Here is a 21,044-nt window from a genome sequence, read left to right as displayed (position 1 = left end):
TAAACATGCTCTTGGTTTTCCAATTTTGCCCATAAAAACTGGAAGTGTTTGAAGAAATACTCCTTATGCTACAACGATGGGCGGTGCCAGCCAATTGGCGCTGAGGAGGGGGGAGGGGCAAAACAAAAAATTTCAGGTCACGCCTATTTTACTGTCAGAAAAGGCCCATTTACCAAAAAGGAACGCTAATTTTGCCAATATTGAAGGACCATAATCAACCTTTGATTACATAAATGCAGTTTCAAAATCATATGATCACATCACAAAAACATTGTCAAAATATTACCCCTCCCTTAACCTATTCTCATCGAATTCAAACTTAATACAAAATCGATCCTGTCGAAAATTTTGGGTAACGTCCCCAAGCCCCCCCCCTGTGGCACCGTAACTGGTTATAACGCAGTTGAAGCTAATAAAAATTTGATGACCCATGTCCAAATGTGCTCAGGCATGCTCCAAGTCAAGTCACCGTTACTTGATCATGGTTCTTAAGTTAGGAACCTTGTGAAAATTACTGGTATCTGTTTAGCAAACTTTCACCAGCAAATTCTCAGAATGATCAACGATTTTGCATGTTAAGAAGTATTCCATAGCGTTCTTTGATCTTTTAGGATCAAAAGTTCAATGACTCCGAAAAAAACATTTGGTGTGAAAATCTTTCATATCGTAGGTTCTTGGAGGATCCAGCCAGAAAAAAGACTACCGCAGAAATGAGATGGAGGATCGACCACACCGTTTCGACAAAACCCATTCCCTGATCACACCCTGTTTTCTACAATGTTTTCTATAAAAATTCATGTAGACCATTTTCATAACACAAGCGACGTTTTTTGTGAAATTTCAAGTATCCTTACAACAAGCTTGAGAAGCAACAAATTATCGTTGTTATTATTCTGAGGCTGGATATTCTAAAAACCTACGGCATTTAGCCTAAGCAACACCATTGAATAAGAAAACAAAAAATCTCTTTGGTAAAATTTTGAAAAATCGCTTAGAACACGCATTAAGTCGCGCAATTATTTACAAAAATCAGACATGTTATAAATTCTAAATTATAAGTTTAAAAAGCCAAACAAAAGTTGTAACCGGTGAGAGCGACTTTGGTTAAAAAAGAATCATACTTTTGGCGAACTTTGTGAGCATAACTTTTAATCCTGATGTATTCTTAAATTTAAGCAGTTTTGGGCCTCAATGTTCTTATAGAATATATTTTTACGTTGTATACATCCTCCCTTCCCCAGGGAAACTGTGAGTTCTGATATTTTTATTGGTCTAGGCAGGCTCAGTTCAGCTCTAATCCACTCTACATCGACTCAACCCCCTAGCTAGTAAGCCATTCTTACATCATCTCCCTGCTAGCTTTTTATTTTTTCTCGTCAGGCTGGTTCCCCTTGGTCCAGGCGAAATTCCTATCACGTAATTTCCATAGCAATAAGGACTCAAAAGTGTTTTATCTGAATGACATTTTCAGGCTTCTCTCAAGGGAAGAATGCTTGGTGTGAAATTGTTTTTAATGATCTGATTGCTGCTCGAGTGGTAATGGAGGATGGCGGTAATGGTTGTAGTCTGGATCTGCCACTGCTAAAGTTGGGGCTTTAGATTTGATAAAAATGAGCTATCAGGTTTTGGTTTTTAGAAGACCCTTTTGTTCAATATGTAATGCTGGAGGTTTTTATGGTAACAGCATTACAAGTAAGATTGTTAAATGATGAAGGGAAGATTACCTTTTTTGGTTAAAACAGTATGAAATTCCATGATTATTTGCAAAAATTAAGTGGCAGAGTAGAAGATTTAAAATATCCAGTTAATATCTGCCACTTTAAGAAATGGCTTTTAAATAAAAGGGAAATGGATTGGCAAACAGAAATTTGCAAACAAGAAGAATGTTGTATTTAGCAGTTTGGCAGAAAGTTGAATTATGTTGCCTTACAACTCAACAGATAATATAATCTTTATAGGTGTTGATCTTTTTCACATTTAATTTGCATAAAGCAGTAAGCTAAAGACATATTCTAACAAGGTGCAACATAGGTTGACAGATCAGGTAAAAAATTGACAGAAGCAAATTGGTAGATGGAAGTTGGTACATTGACTTTGAAGGCTATGGTTAAAAAAATCCTTTCCTCTGATGGTTACTTTATTGTTTTTAATAACTCTTGGGCAAGACACAGAAACGCAACTGCATGTTTCTGAAAGTAAATCTACACTTCAGCAAGTAGCTATATATTGTGTGAATGAAGAAAAGGCCAGCGGCTGCTCGACGGGCTTCAAGGAGTTCTTGCGGCGAAATGTTGATAAAAATGAAGCAAATATGAAACACCGCAATACGCCGAGAATAAACAACAATAAAAACACGTAAATCAGTAAAGGCTAATATTTCGTCCCGGCCTGTATATTCTCAGCGTATTGCGGTGTTTCATATTTGCTACTTTTTAGCTATATATTGTTGCACAAAATTGCATGATTGTGTAGGTTTATTACAAACAGCAAACAACATTAAAATTCAAGCAAGATACAAAAAATGGAAATTAATTGGTTGGTGCTAGGTTTTTTCTTTGACATTTATTAGTGAAAAATGGCAGTTTCAGGCACTTTTGGCACTAAAGTGTTACATAGGACAAGTTTTACTGCAATATAAAAACGCTTCTTTTCAAACTTTTTTACGGAAGATATTCAGCAGGCCTTTATTCTCCCTCAAAGCCACTTAACAACAGTATAGTCTTACATTCTACCCCCAGAATTTGCATACCTACAGAGAGCTGGAACAGACTGTTGCTCCCCCCTAATACATCACTTGACAGATTTGAATGGATAAGAAGGAGAAAGCTATGCATGATGTAATTGCTTAAATAAAAGAAACTTTGACCAAATGAAACACTTTCCACAATGACTCATAACATTAAAAGAATAACTAAGTGTATGAGGGCTGTTAAATTCTTGATGGAGTAAAGCACAACTTTGTTGTGCAGCAAAAAGCATTAACAGCTCTTGCACAACCAGTGGGTTAGCAGCAGCTGTCTTGAGAATCGATTGTGCTTAGTATTTTCATGAAGTACCATATTAGGCCTGTTCTTTGAATTACAGTCGCAAAGCATGCCGGTTATACAAGAGCCTTTAAATTCACTCAAAGTCATAAACACTATCATTAAAAACTTCTCAAAACTCAAGACTATGTAGCTTTATTTTATCCCTTTCGACATCATTGGAATTCTGTTTGTATACTCCAAATGGATTTGGCTGCTGATGCCCTGTCATTGAAATTTAATACTTACAGGGTTTCTTGAGCACATTTATCAATAAGGCAAAACAACTAAATATATAAATAAGATTATTGATCTTTTGTACATAGTATGCAGCATCAGGGGTGCGAAACATAGGGTTATTACCGAAGACAACTTTGTCAAAATTTGAAATTCTATAGAAGGAAGGAAATTTTTAGTTATGTTAAATATAATGAAAATTTGGACTATTTTTACACTTATGCAAAAGAATATCTTTATTCATCTGAACAAGATTTTCAAATTTTTGACAACACTAAGCAAAAATACAAAACATGATGTTCATTGATGTTTTTTTCAATTTTTTACTTCATTTATCTTTTAAGGCTCCCTACATGGAAGGAAACAAATGGGTGTAAATGTGAAAGTGGCACCAACTAGACTACATAATAGAAGCTATCCACACCCAGGCAAATGCCACCCTTTCAATCTGAAGTGAACAATTGTCAGTCACCAATAAAGTAAAAGATAAGAGTCAGGATCTGTCTTTCTCCATTTTTGAATAGCTTCTCAGAAAACACCTAAATGTTTAATAATTCATGCACTTAAACAGCCCATACAGAAAACAAGCTAAATATTCATCAAAAATATATTGAATTTCAATTAATTTCTTTCTCAAATTATTCGAAATTATTCACAAATCCGTATTTTATAAAAATATATTGATACAAGGAAATTATGTTCATCATTTTATCAAAAGCAGAATCAGATAATACCCTGCAGACTATCAAATTTGTGATAATTACACAACTTCCTTCGCACTTGGAAAAAATTAAAGACAATAGACAGGAACAGGCGTTATCGCCTGGAAGTGTTTGGATTCCAAAGACACGAAATTACTCGCACTTAGAAACAGTTTTCGTCCAATATGAATATTTCATGTTAATAAATTACATCAAGTGGAATTCGCTATTGAATGAAAATTTACATCAGTAATTCCCATTGCAATGATGAATTGTCTGAAAGTGAATGGTTTTATTCAAATCTGATTACTTGAAATCGCAAAAGTTGGAAGTGTGGAATGCCAACACATCTCCTCAGCTTTCCTGTCGTAAAACCAGCTGAGGAAGAGGGGATGTTGACCAACTTAATTAAAAAAAGCAAAATCCTTCAAAATCCCATTATCATATCAAGAAGAATAGCACTAAGTAAACTTGTTTTATAATTCGTTTTAAAGGTCAGGGACCTGCTTCCGTTTTGCAAAAACAAAAAATGTAAAAAAACAGAGTCTATATCCACTCCCTTCACCGTTTGGGGTGAAGCTGCAGTAATTCACTGTAAAAAAACTAAAAATTAAAAAATTGTTGAGAAACTCAAGATCTGCTGAAGCATTTTCGTAAAATAATCAGTTTATGACGTAACCAAATCCTGAGAACCTGCAAGCCGAGCGCACCTAGGCCGACTGTTGATAAAAACATTTGTCGATAAAAGTAGCTAGTTGAACATCTCTTTTGCATAATTTTCAAAAGAGAAGAAGAACTTTGATAATGGACTTACCAAAAAGACGTAAATGCATGTGAGTAATTGGATTGAAACTTCCACAGCTAAAAAGAATAACTTTCGTTTTCGCTGCCATCTTTACTTGCTGGGACGAATTGGTCATCGATTTTTTGGCGGGAAATCAAATCAAAATACAAAACTGTTCCCAGTCTCTCGCTCGAGGACTTTTCTTGTTATTTGTCTGAGACGCCAGCAACAATGTTTAAATTTCCTGAAAGACTCTCAGAGTCTGTTTATGCAATCGACGAGTTTCAGTGCTGCAATTCCTTCAAATTGCAATTCCTGAGCTATTCGCCAATATCAGAGGAGCAATTCTAAGAAACGATGACGGGGGTCATTAGATGCCCAAGAAAAAATAAATTCATACGACATTTATTGAGGAAGATAAGACAGGTGATTATGTGTCTTGTGGATGATAGACGGGGGTCTAAAATTTGGGTTTGAGGTTTGGGGTTGGCAAAACAAATTTCGTTGACAGAAAATGAAACTTCAGATGTTAAAATTTTTACTAAAGAAGACATAGATACCAAGATATGTATTAAGAAAAGTCATAAAACAGAATTTGTTTAGTTGATTCCTCTTTTTTAGAAGCTTTGTTTGACTTTCCTGTCATACATCTTAATACACTAAAAGCCACATGTTACAATAAAACTGACCAAGATTATATAATTTCATTTCAGATCATTTAACAAAGACTTTAGTAGATAAAAACACAAAGGCTGACAGGTTACGGATACATCTGAACGCAGACATTTCAAGAATGTTTTGAAAAAAGGAAGACAATAGGCAAAGACACGGAAAAAATTGAGTTTCGCAGACGTTTACACGGGATCGATCCCAAAATATATTGTGTTTACACTGGATCGATCCCAGATCGGACAGCGAGGCTTTCTAGGCCCTTTTGAATGGAATGTTTGTGCGTATTGTTTATGCCATCAACAACACAATGAAAATACCTCCAAATTTATAGGAAGGCTGAGAGGAAAATGGCTTAAAATTTGAAAAGGAGCAACAAAATGTTTATTTTGAGCGATGAAAAAAGGGTCCTACTCCTGAATATCACGCTGGAGTAAAAATATTATAGGTTGGAGCCGGTTTGCTAAATTTATCAATATAATCGTAAAAAAATTGAAAACTTTTTCCATCTTGTTTTGTATTTTCCATATTGTGGGCGAAGAGGGACTGCAAGATCTGATCAAATGTCGAAGCACCGTGCTCAAAGCACCTCAATCTGTAGAATTCATTAGCCTCCTTTCCTATCCGTGCCAATCTGTGATCGATCCTACCTATTTCGGGCGTTTACACGAGACGGGATCGATCCCAAACTCAGGGGTGCCTTCACCGGGGGGGGGGCTAGAGGGGCAGCTGCCACTCCTGCCCTCTTCAAAGAGGGGCAGAGGGGGCAAGAAGTGCCCTGAAATAAAAAAAAATATCATAGAATCTTATTGATTATTGATGATCACTTTGACTGCTCTCGTTATGTTAATTTCTATTAGAAAATATTAGGAAAATGATAAAAACAAGCAAACACGAAGGTTGAAAAGGCTGTCTGTAACATGGTGGGTAAAAAGAGGAAGAGCGGCAAAGATAATAGTAGATGAACAAAAGACCTGTTCCCTCAGAAGTACTCCGGAAATCATAGAAGGATAAAACGGTATTTGCAATCAAAATTGTACAACCAGCCCATTTTCAACAGCCATGAGTTTTTTAAATCCAAATATTGTATATAATGACAAAGTCATTTAATACCAATTTATGTATGGATATTTTCGTCAACATTTTCTCTATGTTTAGAATCATTGATGGTAGAACAACTCAGCTGTATGGTTGTCACATATGCATGTTAATATTTTGTTATGTTACCCCACCCTCCCCAACCAGGAATAGTCAGATCATGTTAGTAGAAAAATTCTACGATTTTCCCTCAGCACCAACACTGCCCCTCCTGCCCTGATCATGTACAGGCGTCCCTGCCCGAACTGGACCGATCCCAAACTGGAACGCTTTCCAAAGCGAACTCGAATGATCACGGATAGCGGTTCGATCCGTACCGTGTAAACAAAAGGCCGATCCGTACCGGTTTGGGATCGATCCAGGCCGGGATCGATCCCGTGTAAACGGGGTCAAAGACCAATGCAAGCCTTTACAAGTTACCATGTTCATGAACACGTAGAAAAAAGTCATCATTTATCACTAATAAATAAAAGCGGCTTTTGAGGTTACGGTAAACGTTTTTGACACGATATTTGGTTTTCACTCCCTAAAAGCAAAACTATTAATGGAATCAGATTAAACTATACATCATTCGATGCACAAGAATGTGGTGATTCCAACCATATAAAAATAGTTTATAATAGGCAAATTTATTGCTTAAATGAGTGTACTATCTTCAAAGGCTATTTTGTACCCTTGCATTTGCAGTAATAAAATCTGACTTATATCAGCAGAAAGTGCAGATCCTTAGCTACCAAATTGTGTCTCAGATTTTCATAATTCATCCTTTCCTTGAACCTACACCCTTTCAGAAATTGGCAAACAATTTTACTTCCCTCTCATAGCTGTATTTGGCTATAAAAGACGGACCAGAGCAAATTCAAAAATTTTGAGATACACTTTGCTTACTCGACATCTGTACTGGCCGTGTACAAATTTGTGAACCATTCGATTGGTTCCTTGAGTACCAAATAGCTTTTTCGTACCTGTATGTTCCCAACTCATTCCCAACTGCTCTTCTGTTGTGCACACATCTCTGCAGATAATCAAATCATCTTCAATATGCTATCTACATAATTCTGTATTGAACTTCAATGTCAGTTGAATTGAATTGTCCTGTATCTATTGCTCTGTACGATGACACGAGAATCAGATTTACGCATCAAAAATATGAAAGTAAGCGTTTTGGCAAAGTATGGTTGCTCTCCGTTATTGCTTTATTCTACAGAGTAATAATGCAATGCAAAGACTTATTTCAACAAGAATCTATATATTTCTAAATCTTTTTCATCACAGATAGCAACTACAGAGAACTCAGAGATTTCACAGAAGAGTACCAAAAACTGATTTTTGAATATTGAATAAAAAGAAATACTCCCCAAGATCAACCTCTATACTTCATTGATCTCTGAAGCGTTTGATACGCGCAAACTTTATACAAGTGAATCATTCTAAAACTGTTCCTTGTTCGAGAAAAATTTCTCTTCAAAGCTGTTGAAAGCGACGGATTGGTAGAGACCCCCGGGGAAAAGTGTCATTTCTTGGACCAATATCAGAATCACTTCAGAAATTTAATAAACAACATTTTCACGGTATCTTTTTTCTGTAATACCTTATTGCAAAACTGATATTTCCATGATCGGCTTCAAGTAAATTTAAATTATTCATTCCTACAAAGATGCCGTTATAAAGAGCTACGTGTACATAATTATGACTTTCACTAAAGCATTTATTATCTTTAAAACCACATCATTTTACGCCGATGAAAACGACGGTTTTTGTGATACAGATAGTCAATTCCTATCCAAGAAGCCTTTGCTTAAAGGAATTGTAAGTGTATTCCGTGGCTCTGGAATATATGCGTAAAAAATATCTCAAAAATAAGAACACAATAAAGTTTATCAAATTTCAAAGGGGCTGGGTCCCACAGATCCTCTTAGTACCTAGAATCTTCTATTTTGAAACTCCTATTGTGGTTTAATCCAGCCTATTGTCGCATAAAATCTAGCCAACAGCAAATCTCCAAAGATACAAATTTTAGCGATGTGTGTATGTTTATTTCAGATATAAGTAATGGCATTTTAGATACCAAGTACGTTGGGGCTCAAGTCACCCCCATGAGAACTATTAAGAGGGGTTTCAGCCAGCCAAGGCAGGTTTTTGATAAAGGGCAAAGTTTAGGGGAACAGCAAAACACGCAAATTTTCTTGATTTAAGAAACTGTAGATAAAAATGTGCCCAGTAACACAAAATGATGACTTTTTGTGAAGTTTAGTTGTCAATTGTTGAGGTAGAAAATCATCGCTCATACCTTATTAATAACATAAGACTTTCTTCTCGAATAAATTGTTATTTTCAATCTTGAACTGTCAACGGAAAAACTAACTATCGTAGCTTCAGGTCATTATGGCGATTATTCCTGACGTCTAAAACAATAAAATCTGTCATATCAATGCAACAAAAACGAGTCTATCAAAGATTATACGTAGTTATCAGTTGGCCAGAAGACTTATTAGATATATTGCTTAATATACAGAGATTCAAATAAAAGCGAAAAACCGTCCATGATTATTAAAATATTCTCAATAAACCTACTGGAGCACAAAATAAGTCGAATCAATCGGATTAAGTGTGAGCGTTTCAAGGAACAATTGCTAGTCATTATATGATCAAAATATGAAAATTTATTACTTATAAAACAGACATGTAGCAACTTCCATTTGTAAAACACCTGCTTAGAAAAGGGCATATTATCGTATCCCAACGCCAACATTTGTGTTATCAGATTAACTCACTTCTTCAGGAATTGGTTGAATATTCTGCGATAATTTCGACTATTTTATGACTGGTTAACTTGATCAACATATATTGATTGAAGCAGCACGCAAACATGCATGAACATAGCGGATGCCATACGTTTATGGGCAATACGATTAATCAGCAACAAATCCATAAGTAGGCCATTAATATGATTAAAAACATTCTCATTTAAAGAGCAGACTCAATATCTTGTACCATAATGAACTATTTTCTCAATAGCAATTTAGTCATTCAGAACTATTCAAAGTATAAAGAAATTCGAATAATAATTAACAAAATCTATTTTACATTTGCAGCAAAATCTAAGCGAAAAATTGAAATAATGAACAATTAGGCGAAGAAATATGAATACGAGGTTGATATTTGCTTTGTGTATTAGACATTGCTCTTCATATATTATCAATCTATTATGTTCAAATATAAGATGCAGTCATCAATGATAATTGTGGCCTTTTTGCTTATAAAGAACTACTACCTCTTTCATAACACAATAGCCCCTGCGAAGGCTCGCTTACGTTTCATTTCTGAGATCTTCTTTATTTCATAATCTGGTGATTTTACACGAAGAGTTCTTATCTCATTGTGCTCTTTGCTTTCTGAGTCATAACCTCCAACAAGAAGCAACTCTTCCGCTTCTTCTTCTCGAAGGCAATGACAGACGACTAAGCCAGGGCATACTGAGAAGGAGCTTTTGATAACGAGCCACATATTCAAGTCTGGATTATACTTCTCAATTGAATTGAGAGAGCCAATCATACAGTTAGATCCACCTATTGCATAGATTCGATCATTGTGCGTGGCTACCGCGTGATTTCTGCGAGATTTGTTCATGCATGTAATCTCATGCCATTTGAGTGACGCTGGGTCAAGGTATTCACAATGTTCGACTTCGGAGATTCCACAAAAGCCACCTGCAAGTGTACCAAACAAGCAATTAGACGATAAATAGCTACACGTATTTTTATTTCCTAATATTCAGAACAACCACTGATTTAGGCTGATTATATTATGTACACGAAATAATGTTCTTATGACACCAATATATTAAATATTTAGTGATATGTCTGCATGAAAGAATCTTTGAAAACAACGACTTTTGTTCCAAACAGTTGACAGCAATGCTGAAACTTCCAAACACAACATAATACAAACATTACAACTTGTAAGTAATCATCAGCATTATCGTAGATCCTCTAGTCATCGTGCAACATGAATCACGCAACGTGACTTAAGATTGTGTTACGTCACATGACGGACGATATCTATACCTGACCAAAAACAGTATAATGAATGAATTGTATTCATACCATACCACAACATATCATACATATTAAAGGAAAAATTAACGACATAGGGAAATCAGGGTCCGCGCCACAGGGGGGCCAGGGGCCATGGCCTCTCCTCTTTTTCACTAAATAAAAAGTTCATATCAGCTCAGATCATTAATATAGATAAGTCTGTTAATTACAACAAACACGTTGAGCCAAAATCCTAGAAGTAAAACCGTGAAGGAAAATGTTCTGCAGAATGCGGGCTAGAGGGATTAAGAGAAATTTTCTTTACATTGACGGTTTTTAGGAGGCTCCCAGGAGACGTGTTATAATAGAAAGAAGGTAGAGGGATCACTGATGGCAAAACAATGAGACCAGAGTTAAGCCTGATTTACACGAGACGAATTTTTCGCGCGAAGCGAATTTTTCGCCACGATTTTTTTAGCTGCGAATTTTTCTCTCGAATTCGAAGTTCAATTTACACTGGCAGAAATTTTTATGCGAATTCGCTGCGAACATTGCAAAAGAATATAGCGAATGTCCGAAGAGTGCTCTTATCAGCAAGTTTAAAATTTTAAATTTATTAAAAAATCGAGCAAAACAGCAAAAAGGGATACTGGATTAGAAAAATTTATTCAGGACGTCTTCAGAAGGGGGAATTCCATCTTTCGGTAAGAGAGATTTACGTTTACATTTATAAGACCAGGGTAACTCCTTCAAATACTTTCAAAGGTCGCTATCGAAGCTTGCACAAGCATACGAGATCCTGTTAGTGCATCTGCTTAAAACTGTTGCTGTTGAGCAGGTAGGGGTGAATTCTTGCCTATTTTTTTTATTTCTGACATATTGGTAGAACGATGAAACTTTCAAGCCAGTTTTCGTCAATTTGAAATTCAAATGTTTGAATAATAATCTGATATGAATCCACTTACATGGATTGTGTACGAGGAATACGAAATGAATAAATACCGACCTATTTTATTCACGTTTTAAAGGCGAGAGTGTTTGTGGAAAAGAATGCGGAAAGACGTAGGCCATCTGAAACCAAAACAGAAGTCAAGTGTCTTCAAATGCTGTTATGATTGGTTTATTTTACAAGGAAAAAATTTCGCAGCGAATTTTTTGCTGCGAATTCGCTGCGAATTTCTCAAATCTCTACTTCCGCGCATATTTTTCGCGCATTCGCGGCGAAAAATTCGCTTCGCACGAAAAAATTCGTCTCGTGTAAATCAGGCTTCAGACTTGCAGTAATGTATGGAATAGAAACATAGACATGAAGTCAAAAGAAGAAGACCTGTTAGAGAAGACAGAAATGAAAATAATTCAGAGGATCAGAATAGTGACTCTGAGAGACTTAGAGTATTGGAGAAAGTGTCGCATTCTCGATTGAGATGGTTTGGGCACCTACCTACTAAGCCCCAGCTACGCAGCTGCAAAGGAGCACGGGGGCTGTGCCCCCTGCAAATTAAAATTGACCTCTCTGGCTACAGTTACTCCACAACTAGCCCCCTCTAAGTACAGTTACTCCAAATGAATTTTTACATAATTATAATTTTGTAAGACAATTGCTTTTGAAAGGGACCCTACGTTCTTGAAAAGCAAGAAAGTCTGTTCCTTATATTGATTCACTTGACACTTTCAAAATTTTCGTTGTTTAAAAATATTTAATATTCAAATTGTGAGGATTATAGGTTGGGTGCGAAAGAATAGAGAGAAGTAGCTAAGCTCCATGATAGCATAGTCACTTGAAAAAAACTACGCCAGAAACAGGATAGCTCTAGCCTCAGCCTTGTTAATGCCAAAAAAGTAGCCAATTTCTACCTTTGCTATTGTTATTTTTCAACATTTCCCGTAAAGGAGACTGGAAGGAGGCTTGTACAATCAAATCTCAGAAAGTTACCCGATTGACAAAGCGAATCCAGAAAGCGATTGCAAAGTTTTTTAGCATGTAATTCTCAGCCATGAAGTAGCTTCTCGAATTACAGTAAACAGAATCGCACTGGTGTGTAGTTATGTTTCAGCAACTACTGAATGTCTTTTCTTCCATGACGTACATTGATGCACCAAGAAGGCGACGTAGCACACTTGTTTGTGAGAGTGCTTTGGCTCATATATTCCTAGCAGAAAAATCCTAGCTTGTGAGATATCTTTCGAGAAAATTTCAGTTAAATGATTACAGAAACCTCAAAAGTTGTTTTAAGTTTTTGTATTGATGTATTCTGTTTTAACTCATATTTCTGTGTAAGCTTGATGTATTCAAAAAAAACGCGTCATTCGCTGCTATGAACTTCTTTCTTCTTTAAAGCCTGCCCCATCGATGTATGATTCTTGCTCGAATTTGCCAACCCCGCCGATATCCACAGCTACGTGGCTGCTGAGCACTGATGAACATGGTAAGGTAAAAAAACTTAAGAGTGTTGTGTTGTGATGTAACATAATATTAAGAAGACCCCGTATTAGATGGACTAACGCAAGTATGATATGAAGGCATCTACACCAGCTGAAGATGTAAATCAAGCATACTGGAGGCGGGAATCATGAAAAATGACTCGTAATCGTAGCTGGATAATGGAGAAGAGGCCGAAAGGGAAAAGACATAAAGAATAAGAAATGAAAGAAAGTGAAGGAGGAAAACAAGAAAATAAGAAGAAAAAGGAGATGAACAAAAAGCATGATTCTAAAAAATATTAAATAAAATTAGGTCCCAATACTTGAATATAACCCTAGACTTTTTATCATTTCATCTTACACTTACCAATCGCGTATATCTTTCCATCGAGAGAGGCTAATCCAAAATGGCTTCTTTGCAGCCTCATTTTCGGGACCGAGGTCCACTGGTCGGTTACGGGATCGTATCTTTCTGCATGTTTCAATGCTGCGTTTGAAATTGATCCACCAACTGCATAAATCCATCCATCGACCACAGTAGCAGCTAACGCTCCTTTGAAAAAGAAAAAACTTTCGTAGGATAATCCATAGCAAAGAGCTGTAGATGAATCAACTTTGAAATAAGAGCAACATTAAGGGCCTCCGAGCCTCAAGCTGTCCTGGATACAGGATCACCAAGCCTCAGCAAAAATTATATTGCCCTGAAAACAAAGTTTATTAACATCCATCTAAATTTACCAGTCTAGCATAGTCGCTTTTATCATATCGCGACCTTGTGCGTCCTGTGATATCTGATTCCTTACGCCATAGTCAGGATGTTTATATTAATTTGATAGACCTGATAACAAAAAATAAAGGACAGTGATAAGGAAACTTTATGGAAAAAACTAAATCTTTTTCAAAGTGACCGCAATTGGCGAGGCCCAGTCCTTTTGCAATTAAATTTTTCCGAGCAAATTATTAAGGAAACAGTTATGAATGAACCTGTGGCTTTCTCACCTCTGCAATGTGAAAGAGAGGCAGCATTCTCCCAGCGACAAGCATCGAAATTAAATCTTTCTACCGATGCGAGGTCTTTGCTATTTTGATCGATCCCGCCAATAGCATAGAGAATCCCTTCCAGTGCGACAACAGCAACATTTCGTCTAGCTGTCTGCAAGGGTGGTAGGTGTGCCCAGCTTTCATCGACGAAATCATATAGCTCTACAGAAGACAACGCGCGCCTGTCTCCTTCACCTATAGACAAAGATCGTATAGTTAACCTCTATAAAATAAATAGACAATCAGAAGTGCACAACTGTTAATTCAGGGCCGTAGCTATCATTGTCGTTTGGGGGAAGAGTGCATGCCCCCCACCAAAACTGAAAGAATGCCTTGTTCCCCACGAACAGTAAACTTTTTACCTATTGTTTTCAAACAACGGTGCCTCTCCCCCAATAGTTCTATCCTTTCTACAGGTTTATTCGACCAGTATTGGTTTGCTTTACCCCGAGTACCAGAGTCTTCGATAGAAAGCTTTAAAGGTGAACTGACACGCAAAATTAACTTGACCTCAAATGAAAGCATATCGAGCAAAAATACCTGGTACATTATTATTTTTTTAATATTCAACACAGTTTTCGAGTTATTGAGCGTCAAAGTTAGCTACCGAACATTTTCCGAGCACGGACGAGTTTGCCCGAGCCTTCCGCATAATCGTGACGTCACAAACACCATGCTCACATCACTTGAACAACACGGCACTCTGGAGGGTGGTACTTTCATGACTTTGCGGATGAGCATCGATACATTAATTGAGTAGGTTTTGGCTCCATCTGACAATGTGATTGGAAAACAGATTATGACTTCTTTACAAACCTTTCATAACAAGATTTGCAAGAATATCGTATTATTCAACGCGTTTGAGGCCCTTCCTCCGTCTTGCAGGACCCAGTGTGTGACGGGCCAACATATCGAATAATGGTAGCGATAAAATATTGGCAGGATTTTTTATTTTCAGGAAACCTAAGTAAAATACTTATATTTTGTTAAATACGGCTGCTGTTTGATTTATTTATCAGGGCTTCCCCCCTCCCCCCAAAAGTTAATCTCTGGTCTTTGATCCTGGTTAACTTCAATATACGCAGTAAAGATTTCGAATTAAAGTCGCTCATTTTCGGCATATTTGTTATTCAATCACATGAAAGATTTTCAGGGGTTATGCACCTGGTACGATCGCTTCGCTATTTGCAGGATAACAACTTAGTAAAATTTTCAACTCCGAGGCCGCTGCCCTCCTGTAACTCGAGTGAACCGACGAGTTTGCAAACTCAAAATAAAGTAACGTTCATGATTTATATGGATGTATATCGAAGTAATAATATATTGAATTTATTCGAAAAAGAAGCTAGATTCATGATAAAATGAAAAGATTCTTACATTCGTCCGCATGATTGACTTCAGAGTTGAGAATTTCTTCGAGCAGCTAAAAGTGCCTATTCCTTCCAAACATAAATTCCCTCCTAATATAACGCAGTACCAGCCAGCACATATCCTTCGTACATTTCATTAGCCTCGAATTTTCATGAGTCTTGGACCAAAGGCTACGTATATCTCCTCGAATAGGAACTGAACAAGGTGAACTGAACTGTCCAGTCCATGCGTGATTTCCATTCAAGGAATCAAAACATGGTGTTTGTGACGTCACACGCACTGGGTCGCATGAAATGCCGACAATGGTCGAACACTCAACGATAATTTCATGACATTTAGGGCGGAATTGCGTCAAAACGGACAATAATAATTAACCGAAAACTTGAAATTAAGATTCCATGCATCGTTTTCTGCATTATATCAAAAAATAGTTTTGCGTGTCAGTTCACCTTTAAAGCAAAATGGTTCTCCGAATAATCTGTCACAAAATTGATAGAATCTCTATCAGATTTCTTACGGTTATTGGTAGATATTTGATTATCTTGAACACATATCTGAACAATCAATCTTGATTCTTATAGTTGGATACACCAGGGCCTATTTTAAGAAATTTTTAATACTGCAAATTTATAACTACATTTTTTATAGGAAATTTTGTTGTTGCAATTTTTGGAAATTTCTATGCATTTCGCTTTGTTTTAAGTTTTGATTAGAGAGTCTTTCCGATGGTCATACGAGATTTGCAATACATGACCTCTATATCGAACTGACGGGGAAAATTCACATTTTGTGAACAAAGCGAGAATCTGGGATAGCGGCAATTATACATTTTCACAAATCCCAAAATTCAATACTGCACATTTTCGAAATCAATACTGCACATTTTTAAATTAATACTGCACAAAGTGTGTAATACTGCACACTAAAATAGGCCCTGGGATACACAGAGGTTCAAAGCCTCTGGTCTTAGCTTGAAAAATTTTCGACCTCGCTGCGGGGTTCATCCTACCATGTTTCGATTCAGATGGTGAATGATAAAAGATGTTTTTTCTATCGAGTAAACTCATCGATAATGTCTTAGTTGTCGAAATTATTACTCCCGAAAGATTTGCTTTTTGAAAAATTATTCTCTGGTAAAGATACTATCAGTTATATAGCGGAATCGGAACCGGCCAGCCTTTAAGGGGGAGGGGTAGGGCGAAATGGACCCTGACCAAAAGCATCGCTGAAAACTGAGAAAAATGGCTGTTTGTCACGAGACTGTGGTAAATTAGCAAAAAGAAGCCCAGTTTCAGGAGTAACGGTCAATGACGTAATACAAATCGATATCGCAAGAGAAAATCAATTTGGTTTCTTTGTAGATTGCTAACAAATGGTGTTCTCATAGAAATACTATTTCTATGGGTGTTCTATTTCTGAAAGATGGCTAGACTAAGCGTGTTTCTTTCTTTCTTAATAATAAGACAACGATGATGTAGCCAATCGGATATTACGAATAGCGACTACTAAGTAGTAAGATAGGCTCAGATTAGTCTGAGGAGCACATTGTTTTGCGGGAAACATATCATGTTCAAAAGAGTTTTCAATACAAATCTCGAGGTAAATGACCAATTTTGGAACCGGTAAAATTCACTGACTCAAATCCTAGAGTTTTGGCGCAGTAAGCTAATCGGAGATATCCAATGTCTTCTACATTTTCAGAAAAATTGTAAGTATCCTTTCCTTCATCTAGACTTGCAGTTATTTGAAAGTTTGGGAATTTTGAAAGTGTTTTAAAACCGTTTCATCTCCAACTCCATTAAGTTCTTTTTAGTAACACCACTACATCGTTGGGGGTGGGGGTGGGGTGGCTCCCCTCGAAAAGTATTCACAACGAAAAGGATATTTAATTGTAAAAAAGATACCATAAGCCCCCAGGGCTGATAAAGTAAATTCAGAAAACAAATATGATGAGCATTTCATTCAATTAATGCTACCAACAATACTTACCTTTACCGCCAACAACAAACAAAGATTGTCCTTGAGCCTTTCGTGGCATTGGCAAAATACTTCCTGTAGCTTTCCGCCTCTCGGGAAGCAGAAAATGGTCAAGGGTCTCAAGAACAAGCATTCGACATTCATGATCATCCATAACCAAGGGTTCCCTCATAATAATGTCTACTAGGTACTTCCTTGTCATTGCTGTTAGACGTACATGCTTTAATAAACCAGGCAGGTGGCATTTTCTCTCTCCATCTTTATATTTTACCCACGTGATTACAGCTTGGTACACTTCAGTCTCAGATGCAACGCGAAGTTTCTCGCTGCTAATAACGGAATTCAATTGATTCAGTGTCAGAGTATGAAATTTGGAATTTCTCACCAACCACCTGAAATTCTTTGTCACATAAATTTCGGCCATTCGACAAAGTTCGTCGCAATTCAAACTTTCTGCTACAGCACAGATATCAATGCAATTGGTTATATTCATGTTCTTACACAAGAAATCTATACAGGTTTTTTCAACTTCTTCAAAGCACAGCATATTAGCAGCCGAGAGCAGATCAAGTATGTCTTCCATATCTGTTTTAACTTCTCCGTTATAGGCGTAATTTATCAAGGTTTCCAAAGATTTCGAGTCGATACCCCGCAACGTGATGTGGTTTTGCGAGCATTCCAGCATTTCTGTTTGAAACATTGCCCTGAAATAAGGACTTGCAGCAGCAAGGATCAACCGATGGGCATCAAAACACTTTCCATCCTCACTTTCTAGAGTTACGTCACAAAAAAGGCCTTGGCTCCTAAAGTTGTCCATTTTGAAGAGAATTTTGGTTGTGTTCTGGTAACTTTTATTACAAATATCGACCTTGATGTTGACATCGAGGCATTCCATCAGCTCGGTTTGTACTGATCAGCAACAACAAATGGCAAAGAATTAACCGCTTAAGCTGATGGAATATCGGATGCAAGCCTCTCTTATGCTGCACTAGATATAAATCCTCCTTTTCCTACCTGATATCTAGGATAAAAGCATAAACCCATTAGGAATAGGAATTTGAACGCTTTCGATATTTAAATCTTTGCTGGTGCATCTAAGGGAAATGAAGCTTTGAATATCAAATCAATTAAAATTGTATAGCGTAAAAACCAGGTAATCTTCAAATTCAATGCAGAAAAAAAGTTAAAGCAACCATTTTATCAAATTATTAGCTATTTTTACAAAATAAAAATACTGATAATGTATCAAGAAATTAGTTTCCAATGAAGATTCGTAAACAATTTAATCACATAAAACAGTACAAACTTTGGAACTACCTACTTTAGTATCAACATAAAAATCGAAATCTAAAATTTGTATCTAAAATTTGTAAGTCAAAATCCTTGACTATCTCTTTAGGCATTACACCAGGCAGCATCTATTTAATCAGAAAGAAAAGCACTGCAACCCAAGCCAACAATTTAAAGTTGCATAAACAGACTTTCACCTTTTCAAATCCAGTCAAAACGAAGTCTCTTTCTGCTTTACATCAAATTCCCTTTCACATCTACGAGGCCGAAATCCAACAAACAAATATTTTTTCAAAATTAACATCACTGTAAGCCCATGAGTTTCTATTTATTTGTTTTCACGGTTTCTTAATGCGAGAATGTAAACACTTTTTTGTGATTGATAAGAATTTACCAAAATTGGTTGTGAATAACCACTGAAGCTGCTGATTCAGCTGTGAGACACGGAACAGTCGTGAAATTCTTCGCAGAAGTGTCTTTTGCTTGGCAATGAGGCGAAGCAGTGTGATCCAATGGTGTGATCCAATGTCTGTAGCCGATTCTGCTTCTATTTGCTTCTCGCCCCTCAACCAAGGTATCAGGGAGGATTCTGATTTATACACAGGATAATCTTTATTAACTTAGATCAGTTGAATACTCGACAGACTTCACTTCACTTTGAATCAAGCGTCTTTATAATTGATACAATGACTAAAGCAACGTCATTTTCCTCGGCGAAAAATAGTCTTATATGTCACTATGAAGCTATCGGGCTACGCACATCCTGTTCCTCTTTAAAAGATTCCTCTTTCCATTAGCTCGCAATGCGAGTTTACGCCCACATGAATCTGTTTCTGTTTCGGGTGCCAGTATCCCATAAAAGAAAACATTGTCTTTCAATACAATTTCTTATCTTGTTCAGGTCAACACCTCAGCCGGTTGTTACATTATTGCATTTGATCGTTTCATCGAAGAGCTTATTTCAACTTACACTAGCGAGAAGTTGCATTACGTTGCCATTAGCCGCCGTCTTGCAATGTGCTTTGACTCGCACCACGTTAAAATATTGAATTATTCATTAGAGTGGCATTAAAACTGACTTGATCACGCGGGTCCCAGGGCAAGCTTGATTGTTCAGTGATTTCTGTGTACGCGTGCGATCGACACAACTGCAAAACAGCTGTGCCTCAAATGTAATACAATCTAAAGGCAGCTGCTCCCAAGAAAGTTAAAATCTTATATACGATTTTACATGAAGTTCTTTCACAGCAAATAAAAATACACTGGTTTAAAAAGGGCTCTTACTATGGTGTACTGCATTTTAAGGGTCATACGTGTTCTCCATGGTTGTCCAAGCAATAATGAACTGCGTGTTCCTGTTGAAAATCTAGCAACTTTATGCATTCAACGTCCTCTTTTAATCTTTCAGTCTTTTTCTTTACATTTTATTTTGCCTTATCACAATGCTAATGTAAATAAGTGCCATCCATGGATTGAAAAACACATAAACTTGCAGCAAACAGACATAGGGTGCCATAAAGGGACAAACGTCAATATTTGAAAAAAAGCCAGAACATAGTGAAGCATTCTCAGTTCATTTTTCAATATGATTAGTTTTTCATAAACAATCAAGCGAGCAAGACAATGCAGTCGACAAATAAACGCTCACGAACGACAATAGAACTACCATATATTTATATTAACAAAAGACAGAAAGTAGTGGCGGTGAATAAAAAAATGGCTTAGTGAAAAGTAATGACGAACTTACCACCTACTGTCGAAAGTTAAATTTCCATGCATCTTTATAATCCAATTCACTGCTAATATTGATGATAAATTGCCAATTTTGATTCCAGGGGTCGGAATTTACCCCTTCCCCTCGATAACCACTGCAGCCTAGAATATACTGTCCTTTGGTAAGGAAGCAACCGTTATTGCATAAATTTGTTTCTGAGCATATTATCATTTGGTTTCAATCGTCCAAACTATGATATTTCAAGACATCAGTTTGACAATAGCATAACCATAAAAGGCGCCGTTGAAGCCTATAAATTAGATTATGCAACTTTTTAATCACATTTCTGTTATTATACAAAGAAGTTTTTTTGCAAATTTTTGTAATAATGAATCATGGCTGGCTTAAATGGAAATTATCATCAAAAATCGCACATTATGTATGGTTGTATGTCTCTTTGTTCACCCTAACGTATCAATTATATTTTAAAGCTTTTCCACTGCCGCATGGTTTGTTTGCAATAACAAAGTGGAAAGATAGGAATTACCTCCAGTTTCGATGATAATATCTATCATAGCTAAGGCTGTCCTTGTTTCGGGTTGTCACAGCCTTGCTGTTTGAAAAGCACGAGGAATACGGCGGCAATGTTTTCTGGAATGAAATTCTTGATTCAAAAAATTC

The 21,044-nt window shown here is 36.7% G+C and overlaps 2 protein-coding genes across 6 annotated transcripts in view; both read right to left on the bottom strand.

The window, feature by feature from the left end:
• LOC135695977 (nicotinamide/nicotinic acid mononucleotide adenylyltransferase 1) overlaps window positions 1–5,094 on the bottom strand; it is a 28,802-nt gene extending 23,708 nt beyond the window's left edge. The window contains exon 1 of the mRNA XM_065215219.2: window positions 4,776–5,094. Coding sequence (XP_065071291.1) covers window positions 4,776–4,881 — 106 coding nt within the window. The 5' untranslated portion in view covers window positions 4,882–5,094. The remainder of the gene's footprint in view (window positions 1–4,775) is intronic.
• Window positions 5,095–8,075: 2,981 nt separating this feature from the next.
• Window positions 8,076–20,377, bottom strand: LOC135695971 (kelch-like protein 18). Of its 5 annotated transcripts, none has more exons than XM_089112337.1 (5): window positions 19,934–20,377; window positions 17,372–18,380; window positions 13,970–14,206; window positions 13,338–13,523; window positions 8,076–10,222 (listed from the first exon to the last, which is right to left on the bottom strand). In XM_089112337.1, exons 2-5 carry the CDS (start codon window positions 18,252–18,254, stop codon window positions 9,792–9,794), a joined length of 1,737 nt encoding a protein of 578 aa, XP_088968463.1. In that variant the 5' UTR covers window positions 18,255–18,380; window positions 19,934–20,377; the 3' UTR covers window positions 8,076–9,791. The 5 variants fall into 5 exon arrangements, with proteins under 5 accessions (XP_088968463.1, XP_065071285.2, XP_065071283.2 ...); XM_065215213.2 differs by having other exon boundaries at window positions 19,963–20,377; XM_065215211.2 differs by lacking the exon at window positions 19,934–20,377 and adding an exon at window positions 18,847–19,926.
• Between the last annotated feature and the right edge of the window lie 667 nt (window positions 20,378–21,044).

Source organism: Rhopilema esculentum, chromosome 14, assembly GCF_057945365.1.
Source record: "Rhopilema esculentum isolate cy_ngs chromosome 14, ASM5794536v1, whole genome shotgun sequence".
NCBI lineage: Eukaryota > Metazoa > Cnidaria > Scyphozoa > Rhizostomeae > Rhizostomatidae > Rhopilema > Rhopilema esculentum.
Note: the sequence above shows the minus strand (reverse complement) of the source record. Positions and strands in the feature narration are given on the sequence as shown.

Coding starts and splice junctions, on each gene's coding strand:
- LOC135695971 (XM_089112337.1), bottom strand. CDS start 18,254: ATGGAATGCCTCGATGTCAACATCAAGGTCGATATTTGTAATAAAAGT. Junction 14,207..17,371: donor GTTTGTTGTTGGCGGTAAAG/GTAAGTATTGTT, acceptor CTTTGTCTATAG/GTGAAGGAGACAGGCGCGCG. Junction 10,223..13,337: donor TGGAAAGATATACGCGATTG/GTAAGTGTAAGA, acceptor GTACACTTGCAG/GTGGCTTTTGTGGAATCTCC.